The 24,787-nt window shown below is 35.1% G+C and overlaps 1 protein-coding gene across 1 annotated transcript in view; it reads left to right on the top strand.

Moving 5' to 3' along the window:
• Positions 1-7,936: 7,936 nt before the first annotated feature.
• Positions 7,937-24,787, top strand: part of LOC106883885 (bromodomain-containing protein 1) — a 106,396-nt gene continuing 89,545 nt past the window's right edge. Inside the window, exons 1-2 of the mRNA XM_014935024.2 lie at positions 7,937-8,139; positions 21,768-22,488. Coding sequence (XP_014790510.1) covers positions 21,844-22,488 — 645 coding nt within the window. The 5' untranslated portion in view covers positions 7,937-8,139; positions 21,768-21,843. The remainder of the gene's footprint in view (positions 8,140-21,767; positions 22,489-24,787) is intronic.

Here is a 24,787-nt window from a genome sequence, read left to right as displayed (position 1 = left end):
GACTGGCTTGTGCGGGTGGCACATAAAAGACACCATTTCGAGCGTGGCCGTTTTCGTGCGGGTGACACGTAAAAGCACCCACTACACTCTCTGAGTGGTTGGCGTTAGGAAGGGCATCCAGCTGTAGAAACTCTGCCAAATTAGACTGGAGCCTGGTGTTGCCATCCGGTTTCACCAGTCCTCAGTCAAATCGTCCAACCCATGCTAGCATGGAAAGCGGACGTTAAACGATGATGATGATGATGATGATACACACATGCACATATATATATGCAATGGGTTTCTGCATAGTTTCCCCCAAATCTATTCATGAAGTGGTCAACTCAAGGATATTATTGTAGAAGACACTTGTCTATGGTACCTGGAACTATGTAGGTATGAAAGAAACTTCTTAACCATGCAGCCATGCCAATGTCTATGCATACTATATGCTATCTTTCTCTCTGATAGCAGTGATTCTTGTTTTTGTAGGAACAACACAAATTATGTTGACATTTTATTTTAGTTGAAATTTGGATTATTTCTTCCAGATTGGTTTGACATATGTTTTTCTATTCTACTGCAATTTAGCTCAGTTGTATGTACTTCTGAGTCACTATTACTTATTTTGTCACTTTCTACTGTTCCTAATTGACACTAATTCACTTGAGTGTCTTGGTGTCATTGTCCAACCTTCCAAATCTTTTTTGAGACATGCGAAGATGTTTTCTATTAAACTTTTTGCTGGTCATGTTAATCTCAGGAATTCAGGGTAGTTTTGAATTTTCTGTATTTCAGTCCTCCTTCATCTTCTGTTAATACTATTCTCCCTATTTATGTTTCTACTTCTACCTGTTTATAGTTGATATCAATACTCAGACAGATATTACATGACTACATAAAATATGACTACATAAAATATGCTCAAATCAAATACTGAATTTTTATTGACTTACTAAAAGATTGTGACCTTGTAATAAATAGACACTATTTATGCATATAATTTAGTTAAATACACACTATTTTGCTGAAATTAGCTACAGAGTAAACTTGAAACCATATGGCATGTCTGCTTGTCAAACCCAGTTAACATTTGACCTTATGACAAGCTGGTCTGTTGCTATTATAAATTTCTCATATGGATGAAATAACACAATAGTAAAATGTATCAGTGACTCAGATAAATCAGTTGGGCTATAGACTAATACTGTAATTTAGCTAAATTTTAAAGAGAAAAGGGGTACAATTAATTGAATTGAATTCAGTGAAATTGAGAGTCTGATCTTTAGTAAAGAATAAATTTAATCAGACAACCATCATCATTGTCTAACATCCACTTTTTCATGCTTGTTTGGGTCAAATGGAATTCCTTGAGGCAGGGTTTTTTTTTATGGCTGGATGCCCTTCTTGTTTCCAGGCAAGGTATTATTTTCCCATGGCCAGACATGTTTTTCTTGAAAGACTAAAAACAAACCACACCACTTGGTGATGTTCTTTATTTATGGTCATCATATGGTGATGATGCTCACTCACAATCCTTACATGATGTTAAGACAAGGGGACACACACACGTGGCAGGCTTCTTTCATCTTACGTCTACCATATCTACTCATACGGCTTTGGTCAGCCTGAAGTTATAGCAGAAAACTTGCCCAAGGTGCCACACAGTGTGACTGAACCCAAGATCTTATGGTTGGGAAGCAAACTTCTTAACCACACAGCTACATCTGCACCCAATATCTCTAAGATATAACAATATACTCTTAGTCTAATGTACTGGATTAAAAAAAATTCTAACAGGAAATACTGTCATAGAAGTAATGTTTTAAAATTAGTTCTTGATTATTTATTGTTTGTTAAGTTTTGGAGTTATCAGAACGTGTTGCTTTGTTTACTTCCTCTGATTAGCTCAAAGTTACGATTGTCTTCAGTATGAGATAAACATGAACTATTTGTTTCAATGTGAATTTTTATTAGATAATATATTTTATTTAAGAATCACAACAAAGTCAATAATATGCCTACCTACTTTGTGGGAGTTAATTATTTGTATCACATCAATCATCTACTCTATTTAACTATAAAATATTATCATTAGAAGAATCACTTCTAAGAAGAAAGAAACAGGAATAGAAAATAATTGGTGAATTAATTTAGCAGAATGAAAAAGATGTAAAATTACTTCAATATATAATTAATAAGTCTAATCAAAAGCACAAAAATTGTTTCTGTCAGTTAATTAACTTTTAATTTACTCAGCAAAGTATGAACTCAGTTAATATAGCAATTTGTTTTTTATTGGTTATAGATGAGTCAGAAAATTAGTCAATTAACACTAATGGAAATATTCTAATGAATTCTTCAAGAGTTTTTTCCTTTGTGAGTAAAATGTTTGAGATGCATTGGAAAATTAGTTTCAGTTCTATTGGATGGAATAATTTTTGTTTGAATTTCATTGATTTCTAGTGTCTTTTCATGACATCCTATTTGTTTCAACATAAAGGGGATTATGTAACCAATCAACATAAAGAGGATTGGTTTCCCAAACAGAGGTAATTTTACTTCCAAGGGACAAATTAACAGTGGGTAAATTTTCCATTTCTGGATTTGTTGAGTTTTTTCTTTACAGCTATAATTTAAAAAAATCAAAAGTTGAGGAGATTTGAAGAAGGCCCATTTTCTGAGTGGACATACCAAAAAACTAGTTTCTTAAATTTTCTAGTTGAATTCTCAGACTTGACTGTAAATAACTAAAACTTATTCTGCTCACTAACCTCATTTCACCTTCAATCTTCAGCCATGTTATAAATTTCATTCACCTCAATATGGTAATAGTTACTCCTGATTGCAGCTTCACTCAACAGCAGAATACAATTTTTAACAGATTCCATTCCAATTGGAACCAGGAAAACATCAACCATATGAAGAAACTGAATGTTAAATTACAATTCCACACAACCTTACCAGACACTGTAAATTTCAAGCTGAAAGAAATGATGTCTATTCAGAGAAGAGCATTATATATATTAATCTATATTAGAGATCTTCAGAGTACCATATTCAACACAGAATCCTTGTAAGCCCTTCACTGAATCAAGAACAAGCAATTACCTAAATTTATTCTTTGGAAACTGCTCAGAGAAATGCAAAAGCTTACCAGTGATTTTCTCACTATCTTAATGCTCTCTTAAGAACTGCAGCAGAAACAGAGTACTGCTCTCCAACCTATAGATGAAAATATTATTTTTGTATTGGCCTCTACAATAACCGTTCTCTTTGTCTTGTGAAAGATGAAAACTGAAGTATTTAGTGTTAGTGAATGAAAATTTGAGTGGCATGAAAACATTAAAAAATGACTGAACATGGGGAAATGTTCAGAGATACCTGCTTTATGACAAACATTTAAAAAAGTAAGTGCAAATATACATAATGTAGCATTACCAAAAATTTAGTAAATTAAAATTACACACACATTGTCATTAATATTAATGATTTTTCTTCTTCTTTGTCTTTCGTCCTTTCAGGGTTGATAAACTAAGTGCCAGTTGAGCACTGAGGGCAATGTAATCAATTTAACCCCCTCCCAAAATTGCTGGCTTTGTGCCAAAATTTGAAACCGATATTAATGATTTTTTTCCTTCTCGTTTATTTAAATAAATTTATGATTCTTTTTAGCTCACCACTCTTAACTATTTGCTTTTCTTGTTGAAACTTTTCAATATTGTTTGTAAAAAGAGATTGCTGAGAATGTAAATGCTGTTAATGCACATGTACACATTATGCAATGCAACATTACTGTCACCACCACCACTGCTGCTATCACCATCACCGTCACCATCAGGTACTGTCCACTCTCAGCATATCCTTATGCTCACCTTAATATATTCACTGTATTTTAAGTTTGTCCATTTCTTGATATTAACCATCTATGTCATTGTTGGTTCCCCTTCTCCCTTTCCCCATTTAGCTTTCTATTAAAAGATTTTGTAATCCATTTTTTATAATTCATTGCCCCAAATATTTTATTTACTTTTTTATTTGATGGTAATTAATGAGGTTTTCTGTATTTTGCTATTCTTACTACTTCTTCATTGATCTTGTGTCCATGATATTTTCAAATGCCTTCAGTATACCCATATTTCAAAGTCTTGTAATCTGTTTGATAATACTTTTATCAATATCTGAGTTTTGCTGTCACTGTCTCTGATACCATCACATTCCTTATAGCTTTGTCATTATCACTCTCAAATTGTCCAGTATTCTTTTAGTGAATTTGCTATAGTGCAATGTAGTCCTTATAGATTTTGCTATAGTATCACATAATCATTATGATTTCCACTCCTTTCGCTCCTGAATACAACATTGAGTAATTTTCTCAAACAATTTTAACATCACCAAGCAGATATTGGAGCTTGGTGCAGTCCTCTGCATTACTTGCTCCTGTCAAACCACCCTAACCCATGCCAGCATGGAAAGTAGACATGTGATGATAATATATGCTCTCTAAACATATAAGCCTTTTGGTCTAAATTCTCTTCTTCATGTACATACCCTCACATTCTTCTTTGTCCTAATCTTCTCATCCTTTTACCTTTCTTCTGTCTGAGATTTCTTTTTCCTTTGTCATTTTCCTTCCCCCATCTGACTCTTCCAAGCCATGCATTCAGACAAAACTCTGGGGCTGATTTCTCTTCTTTGTGGACTTAGCACTTTCACTATCTTTGGACTCTCAAAACTTGCTCTTTTTCCTCCCTTTCACTATGCCTTAACCTCTGTCACATATTTACACAGCTATCAGTTGCCTAAGTATACCACCTTGCTAATTTTCCATTATCAGCTCCTCACCATATTTTAGACATTTCTTTTTCACTCCCCCTGGTGATTGCACCAGTTACATATCTTCTTGGACTTTTCACCAGTATTGAATTTTTATTTATTTTTGCAATTATTTTCTCTATTTTTTTTTGATTTTCCTCCTTTCTCTGAACTCACTGTTCACCATTATAACTTTTTTCTTCTTCCTTCCATTTATACGCATTATGTTCACCTCTATCATCTCCCTTTTGCCTCTCCATGTGATTCAATAATTTTTTTTCCCCCATAAAACTATTTTTTGGACCAGTTTTGTATTACAACCCACCTTCCTCTCTTTTCTTCATAACTTCTACATTATGATGGCGCACACACACCCATACTTTTACATAGACTTCTATCACCTCCTCTTTTACTGCACACTTACCCATTCCAATCTCATTACTTCCATGTTTTCCTCTCACACACACCCCAACTAAGCCATGTCACTATGTTTCTGTATTTTCACAACTGTACACCACACAGCAGCACTCATCCCACTTATGCCCATTTCAAAACATGATACACTCCCATACATGTGCACGTGTACCTGTCCTTTCCTTCCATAGAATCGCATTCCGACCTGGCCCTCTTACCCCTCACCTGTTTTTTCTTTTTTTTCAACTTTCTCCCTTTCATATTCCTACATCACTTCTCTCCTGATGAAGAACTTGTGTCTGAAATGTTAAAACTCTTTCCCCTTTCTTTGTGTAAAACCAATACAATATTTGTAAAAACGTGTCCCTCCTATGTTGTTTTTGTTAATTACCTTTACAATATGGTAACTTTTACAAGGATATCTGGCATTAGCCATTATGAGTGCTTGCCACCCCACCATCACATTGGAGAAAGGTCAAATATCAGTTGGTGTTCAAATATTCGTATTACTTTTGCACGACGCAAATCATTATCAGTTTCCTTGGATTCGAGAGAAATTCATTAAAAAATATCAGGTGTTTCACCTTGCAAAATATATATAAAAACAGTTTGTACTTTTTTATATTTTACCATTGCTATGTCTATTCCTGTCAGTGATGACAGAGAAACTATTGAGCCATACTTGATGTTTTCCACTATAAAGATTGATGTTTGACTTTTCTGAATTTCATTTCCTAGAGATGAATTTTACCTTTCATTAAATTAACGATAAAATAAGTACTTCGATTCTATTTATTATAGTTCCACTAGCATAAAACTGTTCTTTCTGTCGACTTTATAGTTTCATACCTATGCAAGATAGTCTTCTTCCTTACATAAAGTTAAGGATAGCAGAATATGGTAACCAAGCTCTACCTATCATGAATCACTCACATTGCAGCTTATGCTGATATTTATAATCTATCGACTAGGGTTCGCTCTAAAGCTCAGTTATATAATTTAAATACTCTCTTATTGTCATTAATGAACTTCTCGTTGTCACATTTCAGCTATACGTATTAGGGTGCTGATGAAATCCCATCGCATTATGTAAATACTTCGTATTTCAATAAATTAAATTCAAATAACTACACTTCATCGTATGCACACATAAGACACCCTCGCTAATCACGAACACGCAAGTAAAATCACCACACACCTCTTTAAATTCGAGATTTTAGAAAGTTTTATGACAAAGAAATGACGATATATTCTCTCACTGAACAGCTGCTCAAATTATGAGTTCACAAATACGCTCCCTAGGGGAAGCCTATCATTGACATTTTTTATGCACCATGGCCAAAATGGCCATTCGCCAAGATATTAGCTTGGAACATTTACAGCACTCGGTCGTGATATACCTTTTCTATTACTATTAGAATGGCATGCTTATTTGAAGTTCAAGACCCATGCTATACAGCTCACGTCTATACTACTTCTATGTACACACCTCTCATATAGATGTCATCGACAATGTTTAAAATCATCCGATCCATCGTACCTTTAGCTACTTCTGTTTGTGAGCGTACTTTGCCAAGGTTTTCCCTCCAAATACTTATCTGCTATGATATTGAACGAACATGAACCGCATTAAAACTACGATCACTATAACACTAAGGCTCTGGGAGAGTTTGAAAAGACTACGGGCCTGTCCTATTTTGCAAAGTAATCAAAAAAAAAAAAAATTTATACTGCTTGCAGATGGTTTGTGATGATACAGGAAATTATATTTCTATATTCAAACAAAACAGAATTTATAGAATTTAACATTAAAAAAAAAACACCGAAAACTGAGTTTCACATTCTAATTATGTATTTCATATTTAAAAAAAAAATCAGACCTGTTTTTTAATATTTAATTTTAACCAATAATTTTGATAGTAAAAGAAAATATCTAGGAAAAAACAAACGAAAAGGTTAATTAGTATTATCAATTATATTTAAAAGTTTTAAAATGTACATCAATATATATCGAGACGGTATTCAAAAAGTTGTAAGACAATATTCAGTTTGCACTTTAACCGCCACTTAACACTGGAAACTGAACGCGCGCTTAGCTTTTTTTAATTTTATTTACTAACCACAGAAAACACTTGTAATTTATAATTAGCTAAACAAATCAAAACCACTATTCTTTTTTACATCTAAAAATCAACAAAATCCCCATTCAGTTTCAGTTTAAGGTCATTGTAACGGTGCTTTTAAAAGAATTTCATAATGGAACTTACCAAAGTTCAAAGTTATTGATAAATATAAGACAAAAAGGGGGTGGAGGATAACAACTTATGAAATATTATTAAACACTATCGGAAGTACATTTTAATGGTATCAATAAGTAATCGTAAGTTTATCTAGGATCTGAGAAATAATAAAAGTAGTACCAGTAGAGATGCATTGTATTAACCGATACAGCACTCGCTCTATAATCACGCTATTGAAGGATTTTTTCATAACTGATCCCGCTTCTTCTCATACTCCTACTGTAAATGATTATTTTTGTATAACGTTGTAAGTACATGTCTAAATTCCGTTGTACAGTTTATTAATTATTCTCATTTCCATAGTTCAAAATATATTTATAAACATTAGTAGCGAAAGTAATTCGTAAATAAGAAAATCTTAGGTTATTTTGCCTACTAAGCAGCTTGTTAAAAGTAATGAGAAGAGCCCAGCCTGAGTTTACCGGAAGTTATTAATGCATATGCGCAGTACTGTTCACAGATGAAGTAGCAGATTCCTATTTGTTTCCTCTGGAAACGACTTTGAATTAAGAATAACGATTTAATTATATTTCATCACGCAATGATCAAAATTTTGTAATTGTAGACTAAAATGAATATCTGGAATACCTTAGCCGAAAGAAAGAACCTAAACGATTTAACACTAAAAGTGGTAGGTTTTTCTTTGTTTCGTACAAACTATTTTTCTCTGTGAGCATTTGAATGTACACAGTTCGTTATTCAAATTTCAGATTGCTTGTTCAATTTATCATTTTATTACCGAATAATCTTACATTTCCAAATTGAGAATAACTTCCTGCTTTGTTACATTATATTATCTACTTTATCCGTTGCATTCTCTGGCTTTTGATTTCCAGAAGCCATGTTGGATATTTAAATATTGACGTTGTTTCAACACTTCCTGTTAAATTGTTGCTTAGTTAATAGATGTGCTTTTTAAGTGTACACCTATATTCATTAAATATTCTAACATAAGTGATCAGTATAGTGGCTTATATTTGTTGTTAACATATCCCGATCGTTCTAACGATATCTAATTATATATTTTACCCCCTTGAATTTATGTAGTCGGTCCGATAAATAAACCGGTATTAGTTTTTAACTGAAATTATTCAGATCGTATTATTTTAACAGCATTACATTTCTTTTCACTAATTGAATATCGTATGTTTATATATATATGTATGTATGTATATATAACTATATGATGAAAAAGTTTATTTTTTTGTAATTAGATTAATTTCAGTTTACAAATTATTACCTCCCTTATTTTTACTTATCCCCCCCCCTCCTTCACTCTTGTTTTTCCTGTTTTCCCATTTCTTTCTTCCCTTCTCTTTCTATTTCCTCTCTGTTTTACTTCTCTCTTTCCCTCCCTTTCCATAACTTCTGCCTTTTTCTGTCTTGCAATTATGTTTTTATATCGTTTCTTTAGTACAGTAAATTTTAAAGAATTATTATTTATAAGCGTTTCTCTCTTGTTTTATATTTCTCTTTTACTCCTTATGTGTCTATCCTCTTACTGCTGGTGTTTATATTTTGTTTGTAGTTAACGGTGAAATTGCATTTAGCTGCTGTATACCCCTCCTCACTTTTCACATAGGTATTGTTATCCTCGTATGCCGTGCTATTAATTCAGTTAACAAATGAACTCTTCTGTCCCCGTTTATTGTAGTTCATGCCTGCATTTAAATTTTTTTCATAAATATATATCTAGGTATGGTTCGATTTCATCGAGCGAAATTGTTTGTTTTCTTTTGTCTTTCGGATTTTGTTGTTTACATATTATAGTTTATTGTATTTTTTTATATTGTTTACACATATCTACTAAAGATTCATTTTTCATTTTCCTATGAAACTATTGGGGGAACATAGAAACTAATCGTTTTGTGAACATTATATTGCAGTTATCCTTTGTCTTATTTATTCCCTTGTTGCTGTTGAAATATCCTTGCCGTCTACTTTTGTTCATGGAAAAGCAAAACAAAAACTTTTCTTTCATAAAACTAAACTGTTGTTTCCGCTTCTCTTTCCTTCCAATTAATTTTTATGTAATTGATGATTTATACACTTTTGTTTGGGTTTCAATATACAAATAAAGAAAATCTAGTTCATTGAATGAGGAATATTGATAAGTTTCTTTTTGAATGTCGACATTGGTTTTTTCATTGTTTTTGAATTCAAACCTCCTTTCCAGTTTCCACGTCTCTTACTTTACAAATTAAGTAAATGTCGTTGATATCTGAGAGATGTTACTTGTTTTGAAAAATTGATTAGAATTGAACAATACTACCACAGTTACCGGAGGAGATCTTTAACATTATATGTAAACATTTTGCAACTAACGTGTTGCTGGCTAACCTAGTAACCGACCGATAAATGCTGTAAATGCAATATTCCAACTTTCCCGGGTAATTTGAAAAGCTGAAATCCAGAAATTTTTTTTTCTGAATAATAATCTCACGTAATGATTTGCATCATTTTAGGGCATTTATTTCATTTCTTCTTGTAGCTAGGAAATTAGCCGAGGTAACAAACCGAACCTTTGTTTTAAATTGATCAAAATGCTCGGGGATTATTCAAGGTAACAAGATGATATAAAATTTCAGCCTTGCTTCATATTGATGATATTTTCCTATATTCCCTAGGTCCAGAATAGTTCTTTCAGGGCAAGTGCTAAGCTCCTGTTTCGCAAAATGACATGGAAGAATGATAAATCTGAATGGGACTCATGTATATCGAAACAAGGTGCATATTTCTGCAACTCGGTTAACTGGGGCGTGTAAAATTAATTGACGTACTCAGAAACAACGCGCTTGGCATATGAAAGTAGGGTCTAGACTGGTTGGTTGATCGTTTCCCAGAAATAGTCAATATATTAAACAGCAGACCTGTTCAGTACATGCTACCAGCATGGAAAGACAGATGTTAAAATGTTGATGAAAAGCATTAAATTAGAATTCTGCTTTTATTGGATATTTTTCACTACGGAAATTATTTGGTATGCTAAAAGCTTGATCAAGCGACTAGCTTAAAAGTAGTTAAATGGTGAGTGCTTTTCTGACAACAAATATGACTTTTGGCTCAACTGAAGAAAATGAAAGCTAGAACACAAAAGTAGATTATCAAATGACAGTTTGTGTTTTATTCGATTATTTTAATGAGTTCAAGAACGTGTTACTTCAAATATAGGTCAAGTATCTATTTTTGATCTGCAAGTGATGACAAATCTCTGATCAATTTGTTTAAAAATCGCGAAGTAATCAAAGAAGCAACATAAAGTAAAGAAATGTGTTGGAAATTCCTTATTAAATTGTTTTTTGTTTTTTACCACTTACTCTCTGAACCCTTTGAAGCACTGCAGTTTGTGGTAAACTCAGGGCAATTTCTGATATTCTTCGCTATAGCTTAAGCAATATCCCAAATATATCCAGCAGATATTTCCTGACCATATTTTATTGATAAGGTCACTCTGACATTCTGAGAATATCTGAAAGTTTTAACTGCATCGTTGACAGCAGAAATTTTAACAACTTATAAAATTGTGATTAAGCATTTCAATAGTAAAAAAATAATTTGTATGTAGAGTTGTGCATAAATTACTGTGAGGGATATATAGCACCAAGGGCGTGCTCCAGCATGGCCACAGTCAAATGTCTGAAACAAGTAAAAGAATAAAAGTATGTATCATCATCGTTTAACGTCCGCTTTCCATGCTTTCCATGCTGGACAGTTTGACTGGTGAGGCAGATGGCTGCACCTGGCTCCAATCTGATCTGGCAGAGTTTCTACAGCTGGATGCCCTTCCTAATGCCAACCACTCTGAGAGTGTAGTGGGTGCTTTTATGTGCCACCGGCATGAGTGGCCGTTGCCAGTACTGCTACCTTAAATGGTGTTTTTATGTGTCACCTGCACAGGAGCCAACCCTGTGGCACTAGCAATGCCCTCGCTCGAATGTTGTTTTCCACGTACCACTGGCACAAGTGCCAGTAAGGCGATGCTGGTAATAATCACGCTTGAATGGTGCTTTATATGTGCCACTGGAATGGGGGCCAGTCAGCGGCCCTGGTAACGATCACGCTTGGATGGTGTTCTTAGCGCTCCACTAGCACGGATGCCAGTCATGCAGTGCTGTCATCGAATTTGATTCCGATTTCACTTGCCTCAACAGGTCTTCACAAGCAGAGTTTAGTGTCCAATGAAAGAAAGGTATGCCTAAGTGGGCTGGTTACACCACTGCACTTGATTTACCGGGTCTTCTCAAGCACAGCATATTTCCAAAGGTCTCGGTCACTAGTCATTGCCTTGGTGAGGCCTAATGTTTGAGGGTTGTGCTTCACCACCTCATCCTGGGTCTACCTCTTCCACAGTTTCCTTCAAACGCTAGGTTGTGACACTTTTTCACACAGCTATCCTCATCCATTCGTACCACATGACCATACCAGCACAGTCGTCTCTCTTGCACAACACATCTAATTCTTCTAAGGTCCAACTTTTCTCTCAAGGCACTTATACTCTGTCGAGTATGCACACTGACATTACACATCCAGCGGAGCATACTGGCTTCGTTCCTTGCAAGCTTACATATGTCATCAGCAGTCATGGCCCATGGTTCACTGCCATGTAGCATGGCTGTTCGTACACATGCGTCATACAGTCTGGCTTTTACTCTGAGCAAGAGGCCCTTTTGTCACCACCTGCGGCATGCACCTCCACTCTCTTTCACTTGCTTATCTGCACACAATTACACTCAGCACCCTCATATATCTATCATAACCCCCTGAATCTCTCCTATATCTTAAACAATCAATTGCTACAGTCACCTCTTATCTCTGACCATCTCCCTTCATACTCTTATGAAACATCCCTCTCATTCCCTCTTGCCTATTCACCCTGTTCAATCTTCTGTATCACATATATTCACCTCCCACTGTACCTTGAGGATATGTACTGCCATATCTCTACCATCATCTTTCTCTCTCACTCTGTCCATCTTTCTGTCTCTCTCTTTTCTCTCCTTTCTTTTCCAACTGGGGCAGCCAAGTACCTTCTCTATAGCAAGACACCTATTTCTATCCCTCTAAACTGCACAAAGCCATCTTCCTCAATAATACTGCCCCTCCCACTCAGGAGTCTTTTCTTGCAAGCTATTTGGTTTTGGTGTCATATAAAAAGCACACAGTACCCTCTGTGAAATTGTTGGTGTTAGAAAGGGCATCCAGCTATAGAAACCATACCAAAGCAGACAGAAAGGCCTTGTGTAGTTCTCTGGCTAGCCAGCATGGAAAACACATTAAATGATGATGATGTGTGCATACACGATAGTGTGATGTAATGTCAGTGTTCATAAATGACAGTGTGAGCACTGTGAGAGAAAAGTTGGACATAAGAAGCATCAAATGTGGTGTGCAAGCAAGACAACTACTAGTATGATCATGTGTTACATATGGATGAGGTCAGCTGTGTGAGGAAGTGCCACACCCTAACTGTGGCAGAGATAGACTCAGGAAGACATAGGATGAGGTGGTGAAGCATGACCTTTGAGCATTGAGCCTCACAGATGCAATGACAGGAGACTGTGACCTTTGGAGATTATGCTGTGATTGAGAACACCCAGCAACTAAAGTGAGATTGCAGCCATGGCTGATGCTAGTGTTGCATGTCCAGCCCATTTAAGAGTATCCTCGATGTGTTGGGCGATATGTTATGCTTGAGAAGACCTGTTGAGTCAAGTAAAACCAAAATCGTAGCTGTGACCAGTGTTCCCTTGACTAACTCCTGTCCCTGTGACATGTAAAAAGCACCATCCAAATGTGGTTGATACCAGGGCCGCCTGACTGGCTCGCATGCCGGTGGCATGTAAAAGGCACCATCTGAACGTGGCTGATGCCAGTACCCACTGACTGGCTCCTGTGCCGGTAGCATGTAAAAAACACCCACTATACTCTCAGAGTGGTTGGCGTTAGGAAGGGCATCTAGCTGTAGAAACACTGCCAGATCAGTTTGGAGCCTGGTGCAGCTGCTGGCTTTCCAGATCTCAGTCAAACTGTTCATCCCATGCCAACATGGAAAACGGACGTTAAATGATGATGATGATATATATATATATATATATATATATAATCATCATCATTTGCATCAGCCACAGGAGTGGCTATGTGGTAACTAGCTTGCTTACCAACCACATGGTCATGGGTTCAGTCCCGCTGTGTGACACCTTGGCAAGTGTCTTCTATTATAGCCTCGGGTCGACCAAAGCCTTGTGAGTGGATTTGGTTGACGGAAACTGGAAAAAGCCTGTCGTATATGTATATATATGTGTGTGTGTGTGTGTGTATATGCTTGTGTGTCCGTGTTTGTCCCCCCAACATCATTTGACAACCGATGCTGGTGTGTTTACGACCCCCGTAACTTAGCGGTTCGGGAATAGAGACTGATAAAATAAGTACTAGGCTTACACAGAATAAGCTCTGGGGTCGATTTTCTCGACTAAAGCGGTGCTCCAGTAAAAGAAATAAAAGATATATATTAAAAGAAATAAAAGATATATATTAGCTGCTTTCTCATATATGAGCGAAGCCATAGTTGCTAGAAAGAATCACTTAAATGAGTCATTGTTGATGCAATGCTAGGCCCTTGTATGACTCTTGAGCCTGGCCAAAGATTTGCACATTCTATTGCATAATGCATAGCTGTGCTGGCTGGCAGAAGGAACAGGTGCCACAGTATATACTCTTTTGACATGCCTTTTCAATTCTCCAACTGAGAGGCACACCTTTCCACAGGTTGCACATGTTCTCTTGTGAACAATAACCATATCACAATTTACAATAGGTTGATTCCTGTGAATTCTATAATGGCTGACCAGGCCGGAATGACTCAAACATTTCCTTCCACAAATCACACAGATAGTAATGTACATTATTTACATTTGACGGATATTTGTCCTCATCTTGTTTGTTGTTAACACAACCTTTCAGCTGATATACCCTCCAGCCTTCATCAGGTGTCTTGGGGAAATTTCGAACTTGGGTTCTGATTCCTATGGTTCGAAATTTCCCCAAGACACCTGATGAAGGCTGGAGGGTATATCAGCCGAAACGTGTTAACAACAAACAAGATGAGGACAAATATCTTTCAAATGTAAATAATGTACATAATCCCTCATCTCTTAAATATAGAACTGTCAGATGGTAATGTGTCTTTTAATTTTTGTCTTTGTATTATGGTTAAAAAAGTTCAGTTTGCATATTGTATATGTAAAGTGCATAGGTTCTGTATTTTAGATGATGACTTAGTAAATTTGGTAATATGGGTATTTTGATTTTTATGTTAATATTTCACAAATGGAAGATAATCATGACTGATCACATTGAAATAATCTATCATCTAATTTGTTGATATCTAACTGTTGATCAGCATTCAGAAGGAAAAAGAGTGAAATGGATTTGCAGAATCATTTGTGTAGTGAGAAAAATGCCTTGCAGTATTCATTCTAGTTCTTTATATTCTGAATTCAAATCCCACCAAAGTCTACTTGCCTTTGATCCTTCAGAGTTTGTAAAATAAGTACTATTTAAATGCTAAGGCTGATGTAATCAACTTGTTCCTTCTCTCAAAATTGCTGTCCTTGTGCCTAAATTAGAAACAATTATTATCATTAAGGTGGTGAAGTGGTAGAATCAGTGGAGTACTGGACAAAATGTCTGGCTACACTTAGATTCTTTTATGTGCTTAGTTCAAATCCTGCTGGATTTCAATTTGCCTTTCATTTGTCTCAGATCTAAGAGACAAGTTGGAGCCATTAGAGGGCAAGTATTGTGTGCCAGACACCGTTGAATGCTATGTTGATGTCAAGTTCAGCAACACCTTTTACCAACACTGTTATTTTGGATTTTCAATATGTCTACCAAAAAAATACATTGTTTGCACAATCTCAGCTTTAGTTACCCTAGCAACATAATTAAATAGGCTAATCCTGTGTTTTCTGGGTTAAAAAAAAACCACTGGAAGCATTATTAGATTTCTAATCCTAACATTTTTTTACACTTTTAGGCCTTTTTATCTATTATGTGGTCAGTGCTATCAGGAGCATATGTGCTCCTAAGTGATATAAAAAGGATAATATCTTCTGACCAATAAACTCTTCATTCACTTTGCCTAGTTATGTTTCCAGAAACAAGGACTCCACTTGTAGTATTTTAGGAGCTGAAGAGAAGTCATCCAAAATTCAGGCCTGACAGGAAGATGTCATGAAGAATAAGATACCATTTGTCTCCATTGGTACTGACCATACATGCAAACAACTAAAGAGGATGACTCTTGGTTAGTTGATACTTCCAATAATGTTAACATGTGGCAACAATTCTTACTGGATACCCTAGAGCAAAGGTTCTCAACAGGGGCTATATGACCCCCCTCCCCGGGGGGGCTGGGGGCATTTGGAGCTCAAGGGGGGCATTTTGGAGGAAAGGGGCTCTCTTGTACCAAAGAGTACTCTTTTGATAGACAACATGTTGATCTCAAAAGTGTTGCATGGTGGAAATAAACGTAATTACCAAACTTTCAATTCATTATTTCATTTCTTTTGCATTTCAATTTGTACATTTGTACTCCCAATTGCGTACAAGCACATGTGTAAAATGACGTCCTTTATTTTTTAATCATTATCTGCTGATATCAAAATAAGTAGTATATTGAAAAATGAAAATATTTTCGTGGGGTGGGGGTGGATATATGACTCCAAGAGTCAAAAGGGGGCCTTTGGCCAAAATGGGTTGAGAACCTTCGCACTAGAGTTTTCATGCCTCTCAACAGTTTAATGTCCTTACTCATACACCACAAAAACACCTTGAGATACAACTAAGAGTATGACATTAAGTGGGAATCCCTCCTTTGATGCAGAAGGGGATTAACTTCACTCCTTCATGATAGATGTTTGTAGAAATTCCGAATGTGGACAAAAGTGGCCAGAAAATTATAGTGTGTATTTTACTGAATGAATCGGTTTCTACAGGTATCAGGAAGCAGAACAATGCCATGTTTATATCAGGAAATTTTCAAAATGCACAAGGCACCAATATTTGAGGAACATGTTTGTGCAGCAGAAACATCTTCAGCATGCTTGCCATTGTGAATGAAATATTCTTTGTACCAACTGATGGAAAAGAAATCTGAGACAACCACCACAGCTAGAGATCTTGACAACAATTCAATGACAGGCTGTTCAGTTTGATAGTAGTTTTTGATGAGGCTATTCTGGTCTTTGATACCTACAAAATAGAAAACGGCTGAAATAATGGCAAGGCAAATATTCATTCAGTAGAAGATTGCTGGCAACACAAACATTAACCCAGTTCTTTATTGCAAGTAATTACAACCATTGCTTGGGTTTGTAAAACAGGAATGAAGGACTTTTCTATGCAAGAAACGAAATTTAGCTTCATTTTAGAAAGAACATCCTGTCAGAGGATTTCTCTGTTTGTATTGTATACATTTATTGTTTGAGTGAATTCAGATTTTTTATTCCTTCAATTTTTGAGTGTCATGGTAATGACACTAAGCAAAGACTTAGAAATCAGTGATATTATTTATTAATGATTTCTTTATTAATGATTTAATTAAGGATGGAGAGTTTTGACTTGGAGAAAATAATGAGTGAAATTTCAGTGTCATCTGTACACACCAGTGATCGAAATGATATGAACATCTATTGATTCTGAGCAGTAGTGAAGATATGTAGTTGCATCAGTGCTTTCGTTTGTGATGTGGATTCTACAAAAACCTTGTGTTAAGCAACAAAGCTTGTTGAGTAGTTTCTTCAACTTTGTGGTCATCCTCACAAAAAGTTTACAAAACAAAGTATGGACATTAATAGGGCAACACCACCTTCATTATATTACATTTCTTGGAATGCTTTTTCTGATGGGAATGAACACAAATTCAGCTCTGTTACAGGAAATTGAATCCCAGCAATCTTGTAAATATTTGTGAAAACACCTGCATGTAATCAACTTATCTGGACAGAATGTGTATTGGTGGGATGCTTCTTATCTAATGAGAAGACAGAACTGCTTTGCACTAGTTGGATTCAAAAATACAACTTTCCAAAAGTTAGTCACTACATCAGCATTAGAATGTGCAAGAAGCATGACATGCAGTTGAAAATAACCCTCTTAGGATAATTGATACATGGATAATCTGTTTAGCAATAGCTGAATCATATTGCTATCCTGATGCATAGAACGTCTCTTCTTCAGCTTTGATTCTGGCTGTTCATTAAAAGCTCTGCAAATATAGTCTTGTGCATTGTGTTAGGTACTTTGTTGATTGAGTCAATCTGGTGTGTGCTGGAACAAGGCAAGATAACTGCATTACCAATATTCCAGGGATTCATTGGAGTAGACAAAATTGTAAGATTCTCTTGGTTCAAGAGTACATAAATATTGACAGAGGCATCATCTGAGCAGTGATAAAACTGACAGAAGTAATTAACTCAGGAAGTGAAGGATGAATTAGTCAACTTAACATACTGCCCATAGGGCACCATATAAGTGTCCTTGACCTAAGGCAGCACCTTCTTTGCAAACTGGCAAAAAGTAGCAAGTCAACTTTGAATGCATTGTATGTGTGTGTGTGTGTGTGGACTACAAGAGTAGAATGTGATACAAGTCACCATGATTTCGTCAATCTATTATTTTAAAAAAATGACTATAACCAAAATAATTATTGTGAGATACTTTTTACAACTATGACAGTTCCAACTCCATCACAGGACACTGTGGAGTTGGTTGTATGTCAGTATGAAAATTTATACAGCCCAGAGTTATTAATGTAAGAGACACAACTTAGCTTATTTGAAGATAAAACAGGTAAAATATTTTGGCCGGATATGGGCAGTTTGAATGCTAAAAGGTTAACATAATCAACCTGGATCCTTTGTAGGTTTACTGACTGAAAGAGTACAGTTGTGAATACAAGCAGCTGAAATGGGATTCCTCTGAAGGATCACCAGAGTAATATTATTCAACAGGATGCTTAGCTTAGAGATCAGATCATGCCATTATTTCTCTGCATTGAGAGATCACATCTCCAGTACTATGGATACTTGATTAGAAAGTCACCAGAAAGAATCTCTAGATGGATTCTTCAAGCTGGGCTAGTTGGCAGGAGATGGCTGGATAATATCCATGGTCTCAGTTGGTCATACTTGGAAACCCAATCAGAAAATTTAATGACACTTGCTTCTGATAAGACTCTAAGGAGGAGGTGCCTGAGGACTCTGTTTCCTTGACCCTCTCAGGAATAGTGGGCTAAGAAGATTAATGGATTGTAAATCTGACTAATTAATGGTAGGGCCAGAGAAGTCCTTTCGGAATGAATCACTATGATTGACTAACCCTTCAGGGCAGTGTCCCAGCATGAATCCAGTAAAAAATACTGAAAGTATATACACACATCCAATACAAAGAGTAGATGTTTTATTGTTGAGAAGCTATGTATTGCCATTGGATATGATGGATGCCATTTTTGTCTTGGCTGCATTGATTTTCACACAAACATGTGAGGTATACACACTAAGATGTTCAGTGAGTGATTGGATACTCATGTAGTTGTCAATTATTGTTGAGGTTGTCAGCATAGTAAAGGTCAGATGAAATCTCATCTCACAGTGACATCCACAATTTTCTCAAGATTACACTCAATGATTCAGTAAATGACATAGTTGAAGAGTAAAAGATAAAAGACTGTTTTAGTCACCCACATAGCATTCATTATTATTGTCAAATAGAGTATGAAACCATTTAAATGCCATTTAATATTCTGAAGCTGTATATCAGACAAAACACTGCTGCAGTGATTAATTCAATTTTTCTCTGTAAACAAAAGTCTTCAGTAAATTAGATATTTTCAGTTAATGTGAAACTCAAATGAGTGCAACATATTTTCATTTCTTACTTATAAGTGTCCTTGACCTAAGGCAGCACCTTCTTTGCAAACTGGCAAAAAGTAGCAAGTCAACTTTGAATGCATTGTATGTGTGTGTGTGTGTGTGGACTACAAGAGTAGAATGTGATACAAGTCACCATGATTTCGTCAATCTATTATTTTAAAAAAATGACTATAACCAAAATAATTATTGTGAGATACTTTTTACAACTATGACAGTTCCAACTCCATCACAGGACACTGTGGAGTTGGTTGTATGTCAGTATGAAAATTTATACAGCATATCTTAATGACAGTTAGTTGATCATTGAAGAAATAATGTTATATGATTCACCTCCACTAATTTATTCAGTTATTCTTGTGTTTCAATAATCTACACAGGAAAGCAACTTTGTAGGAAATAGTTTCTTTAATTCAAGTATAAGATCAAATGGAATTAGATAAATTCTTAGTATGATTGATTTTTAAAATCAGTGGAAAGGTAGTATAATTTGAAAGAGATATTTCAATTTATGTTTAAATTGTAAACTATATTAATTTCAGATTTATTATTATACAACTTTAGAGTTAATTATGAAAACTTTGGTTTTAATTTAATTCCATAGTAACCGTAAATGTTCATTTTATGAACTGAGGAAAATAAACTTACAGTTAGCTTATTTTAATTGTAAAAGCTACTGAAATCTTTATTTGCATGCCAGGAGAAAACCCAATAAAAAATGACAGAACAGCTAAAGATATAAAAAATTAAACTATATTTTACTTGCTTTCACTCTTTAGAAAAAGCAAAAGGGAAATTTTGTGTCTGACATCTTGTGGTTGTAGCATGTTGTAAGTAAATGATTGTCAGCTAGTCAAATAGCCTTCATTTTGATCCCTGTATCCATATATGTTGTACAGCAACAGTTTCCTCTATGTGAGTAATCTTAGTTGAGCTTTGTAGGTCAGCAACTGATCAAGATTTTCTAATTCTGATAAGGTTTCCTAATTTTTGTTATGTGATTTAGGTAATGTCATACATGTGGGGTTACCATGTGTGATCATCAAAGATTAACAATTACTTTCAAGGTTTATTTGTGTTGTTTGTGAATAGCTAGTGAGGTAAAGTCCATTTTCTTGGTATGTGTCTTAGTGTTGTTAAAAGATTCCCGATTGAAAAATGTTCTCAAAGCCTTTGTTTATGAAAGCAGTGTATGTCTTGCATATGGTGTTGAAGCTGTGCGTGCAGGTTAATGAAGAGTGAATGGTTGTACCATTTGTGGTAAAGTATTTCCATAATGTACAGAATGAAATGTGGGGTAGACCATAACCAAACTTTGGAATATACCAGAGTTAGTAAATTGTGAGTCAAAGAGAATCCCATTGGCATATGTTGCAGGAAGACTCCAGTCTAAGGAATCAGAAGTGGATGTAGACTGTAGGACAACTTTAGGTAAAGCTTTGTTGATGTTTAGTGCAACAAGTCTGTAGTTGATCCGATAGTCACTAAGAAGGTGTTGTAATCATTTACTTTAACTTTTGAAATGCTGGAAGTGAGAGCAATTGGTCAATAGTTTGTAAGGGGTTCAGAGAGATTAGCCTTGTTGGTAATGGAGACACTGAAAAGTTTGGTAACAATAGAAATTCTTCCTCTCTAAACTAGTTGATTCATTTGACAATATTAACCCTCCATTGTAAAATTAACTTTATACTCAGTCAGAAATTTCATTAACCAAGTTAGATTGTTGACTAACAGGTTATGAGTTTGTATTTTATCATAGATGTACTGTCTTTCATTGCCTGAATTTTTTCTGACCACATTGCTGGTACTTGAGGCATGATACTAAAGCATAATTGCAAAGGAACTGGAAATTAAAGATGTGTCAGATGGCTTACCCCGCCCCAGCTTGTCAGCTCTGGTCACTGTCCAACCCATGCCAACATGGACAATGAACATTAAATGATGACAATGATGATCCAAAATCATCATCATCATCATCATCGTTTAACGTCCGCTTTCCATGCTAGCATGGGTTGGACGACTTGACTGAGGACTGGTGAAACTGGATGGCAACACCAGGCTCCAAAATGTAGTTTAATAACGACAGTTGTTTTACTAAATTCTTCATTGATTTTAAATTAGTTGAAACAAAGGCAGCATATCTTGTCGATTGAAAAATTAACTACTTAGAGCTATTTTCTATTTTTGTTTTCTAGTTACTTCAAATATTTAGCATGCAACCATAGTTTTGTATGTTAGTAACTTTTCTAGATTATTATTGCTTCAATATTATAGATGTTTTACACGAGTCATTATTAACTTATTGATTTCATTATAATTTCTATTGCAGGTTGTTTCCAGTTGGATCAATGTTTGCCATTGTTAGGAATTTGCGTTATTAATGAAATGGAGACTGATACACAAACATGGTTTTTGATTTTGATGTGAAAACTTACGTACAAAACTTAAAGGCCACAAAACCACCTTATGAATGCCCAGTGAAAGATTGTGGTCGTGTCTATAAAAGTTTCTGTGGTATCCAATTTCATTTATATAATTTTGATCATGAAAACCCAGAAAATGTTGTGCCTCCTACTCACTCCAACAAGAAAGCAAAGCGTAAGAATAAATGGCACCATCGGGCTAATCGAAGGTCGCCAACACCTCCTGAGTTTTTCCGGACTCAATCCAGAGACACACTATCTTACGCTGATGCACAGAGATTGGTGGAAGTGGACTTAGAAGGAAAGGTTCATCGCATCAATATTTATGAGCCTTTGGAAATTATCTCACAGGATGAGATTGACAACCAGAGCAATGCTGAGAAGGAAGAAAAAGGTGAAAAATCACCCCAAAAGGTGAATAACAATAAACACCCTGAAAATCAAAAATTAAAAAAGGAGGTGAGCAATGGACATGTTGCTATTAAATTACCAGAAGCCCAATTCAAAGTTGTTGAAGACTATGTAAAACCGTCGAATGTTCGTCCTAGGCCTCTGTCCTATTATCGATACATTGAGAAATCATCAGAGGAATTGGATGAAGAAATAGAATATGATATGGATGAAGAGGTGAGAATATATTATTTATAACTTCCTTGAATATAACTGTTTTAATTTCGACTTTGATCTTAAATGTAAAAAAGCAGAAGTCTGAATGGTAATCATAAAAGAATGTAATTTAATTTTGTTTTGTTTAATAAACATATATAATTAATGACACATTGGTTGCGAGGTTGCGATGCTGAAATATTGTGTTTAAACCTTGTGTTGTACTGTGCTTCAAGGTAAAAAATTCATAACTCAGCTTATCTTAGTCTGCTGTGTTGAAAATAATTTCATTATCAAAATTAAGGAGTTAATGGCAAGAAGTAGGTGTATCCTGCTCTAAGATATTTTACTTCACTAATTCATTTGCAAAATGCTATACTCTGTTAATATGAGAAAACAAATACAAAATATATTTAAACAATCATTTTGGTTGCATATAAGTTGCATAATGATTGAGGCAAATTGTAGATGTGAATGTTGCATTATGTATTGAAAGCATGTAAGAGGATTGAATACTAATGGATGGTTAGAATAAAAAGAAGAAATAATAGTTTGTTTATAGCTATAAATATTTTGGTAGAAGTAAAATATTGTTAAATATAGAATAACCTGAATAGTATAAGCTTGGTACATAGATATAACAAGTAGCTTATATAAATTAAATGGAATGTTACAATTGAAGAATTACATGAATACAGTGTTATGCTAGATTTACAATGGATGTGGACGAATAGAAAGAAATAGAATATATTAGACATTTATCATCATCATCATCATCGTTTAACGTCCGCTTTCCATGCTAAAAGTGGATAAGCTACACAAATTACCAACTACAACGGTGCAGGCTTGACTGTGTGGTTGAGAAGCTTGCTTCCCAAACATGAGGTCTCATATTCAGTCTCATTGCATGGTACCTTGAACAAGTGTCTTCTACTATAAACTCAGGCCAACCAAAACCATATGAATGAATTTGATAGACAGAAACTGAAAGAAGCTTGTTGCGTGTGTGTATAATAAATATATACATACATACATACATATATATATATATATATATATATATATATATATATATATATGCATATATGTGTGTGAGTCCATGTAAATGTGCATCACCATCATACAAGTGATATTGTTCATTCCCAGTCTCTTCCATGAAATATGAAATATTATCTTGTTTGGAAGCCCAATAAATTCTGATTGCTGCATGCAGGCATGGATAAGTGGACCTTAAACATTGATGATGATGAATGATTTACTTTTACATTCGTATGAAGAGAACACATTTTGTTAACACAGTCTCAAGGAACTTAAAGTTTTCAGGAAGTTCCAATGCTGTTGCTGATTCACTACAGATAGATCTTAGATCCAACTGGAATACCAGCTTAATATCAGGAAAACGTGTCAAAATATGTAGAGTGTATGTGTGAAACATTTATATATCTATGTATGAAGCAGTTATATATCTTTGTGTATAAATGCTTATACAACAAGTGTTTATGAAATAGCATGCCATATGTGTCTTTCTTGCAGCATCTCCTCATGGAAAAACAGTATTTCAAAAGGATGCAATCAGCTGGTTCTAGTTTATCTTAATAGTTAAATTAAGTGGGAAAATCTTATGACGCTGAAAGTATTGAGCATTGTTATGTTTTTGTGTTTATGATTATAAACATTGTACATAGTATTCCTATGTATTCAAACACTGTACATGTATACATGGATGTAAATGTAACATCGTCCTTACCAACAGTGATGGGACATTCAGTGAATGTTTATACCAGTCCTTTTCTTATGAAGCAAGCCTAGTTCTGTGAAACCTAAACTGCTAGGATATAAACATATATCTGGTCTGCATGCTCAAAGCACTATTGTATAGCACCAATAGTTAGATCTGATACTCAACCAGATTGGCTTAACCAATACTCGCAGGCAATGTTTAAATTTGGTCAAAAAAGCTGATGAAGATTTTGTCATCTACTGGAGTGGTTAACAGAGAGTGTGAGAAATTCAGATTGAATGAGTTGCCCTCAGACATGTTCAAGTGTTTAATTTATGTTCAAGGTGTTACTGCAAGCAAAGATGCAAATATATGTTCCCGGATATTATCAAAATTTAACTCTGCTGGCAGTAGCAGAAGAATGTCAGAGGATTATTAATCTAAGATATGGCACAAATAAAATTGAAGAGAAAGATTGCTCTCAGGTTCAAGCATGTTGACTGGTAATGAATAAGAAACAAGAGAAAAAAATGTTAAGACCGAATCCATGTTATGGGTGCAGTGGTGTACATTTTAAAAATAACTGTCTATTTAAAAATA

The sequence above is a fragment of the Octopus bimaculoides genome, chromosome 1 (genome assembly GCF_001194135.2).
Source record: "Octopus bimaculoides isolate UCB-OBI-ISO-001 chromosome 1, ASM119413v2, whole genome shotgun sequence".
Taxonomy (NCBI): Eukaryota; Metazoa; Mollusca; class Cephalopoda; order Octopoda; family Octopodidae; genus Octopus; species Octopus bimaculoides.
The sequence above is the reverse complement of the archived record's forward strand: the minus strand, read 5'-3'. Positions and strand labels throughout refer to the sequence as shown.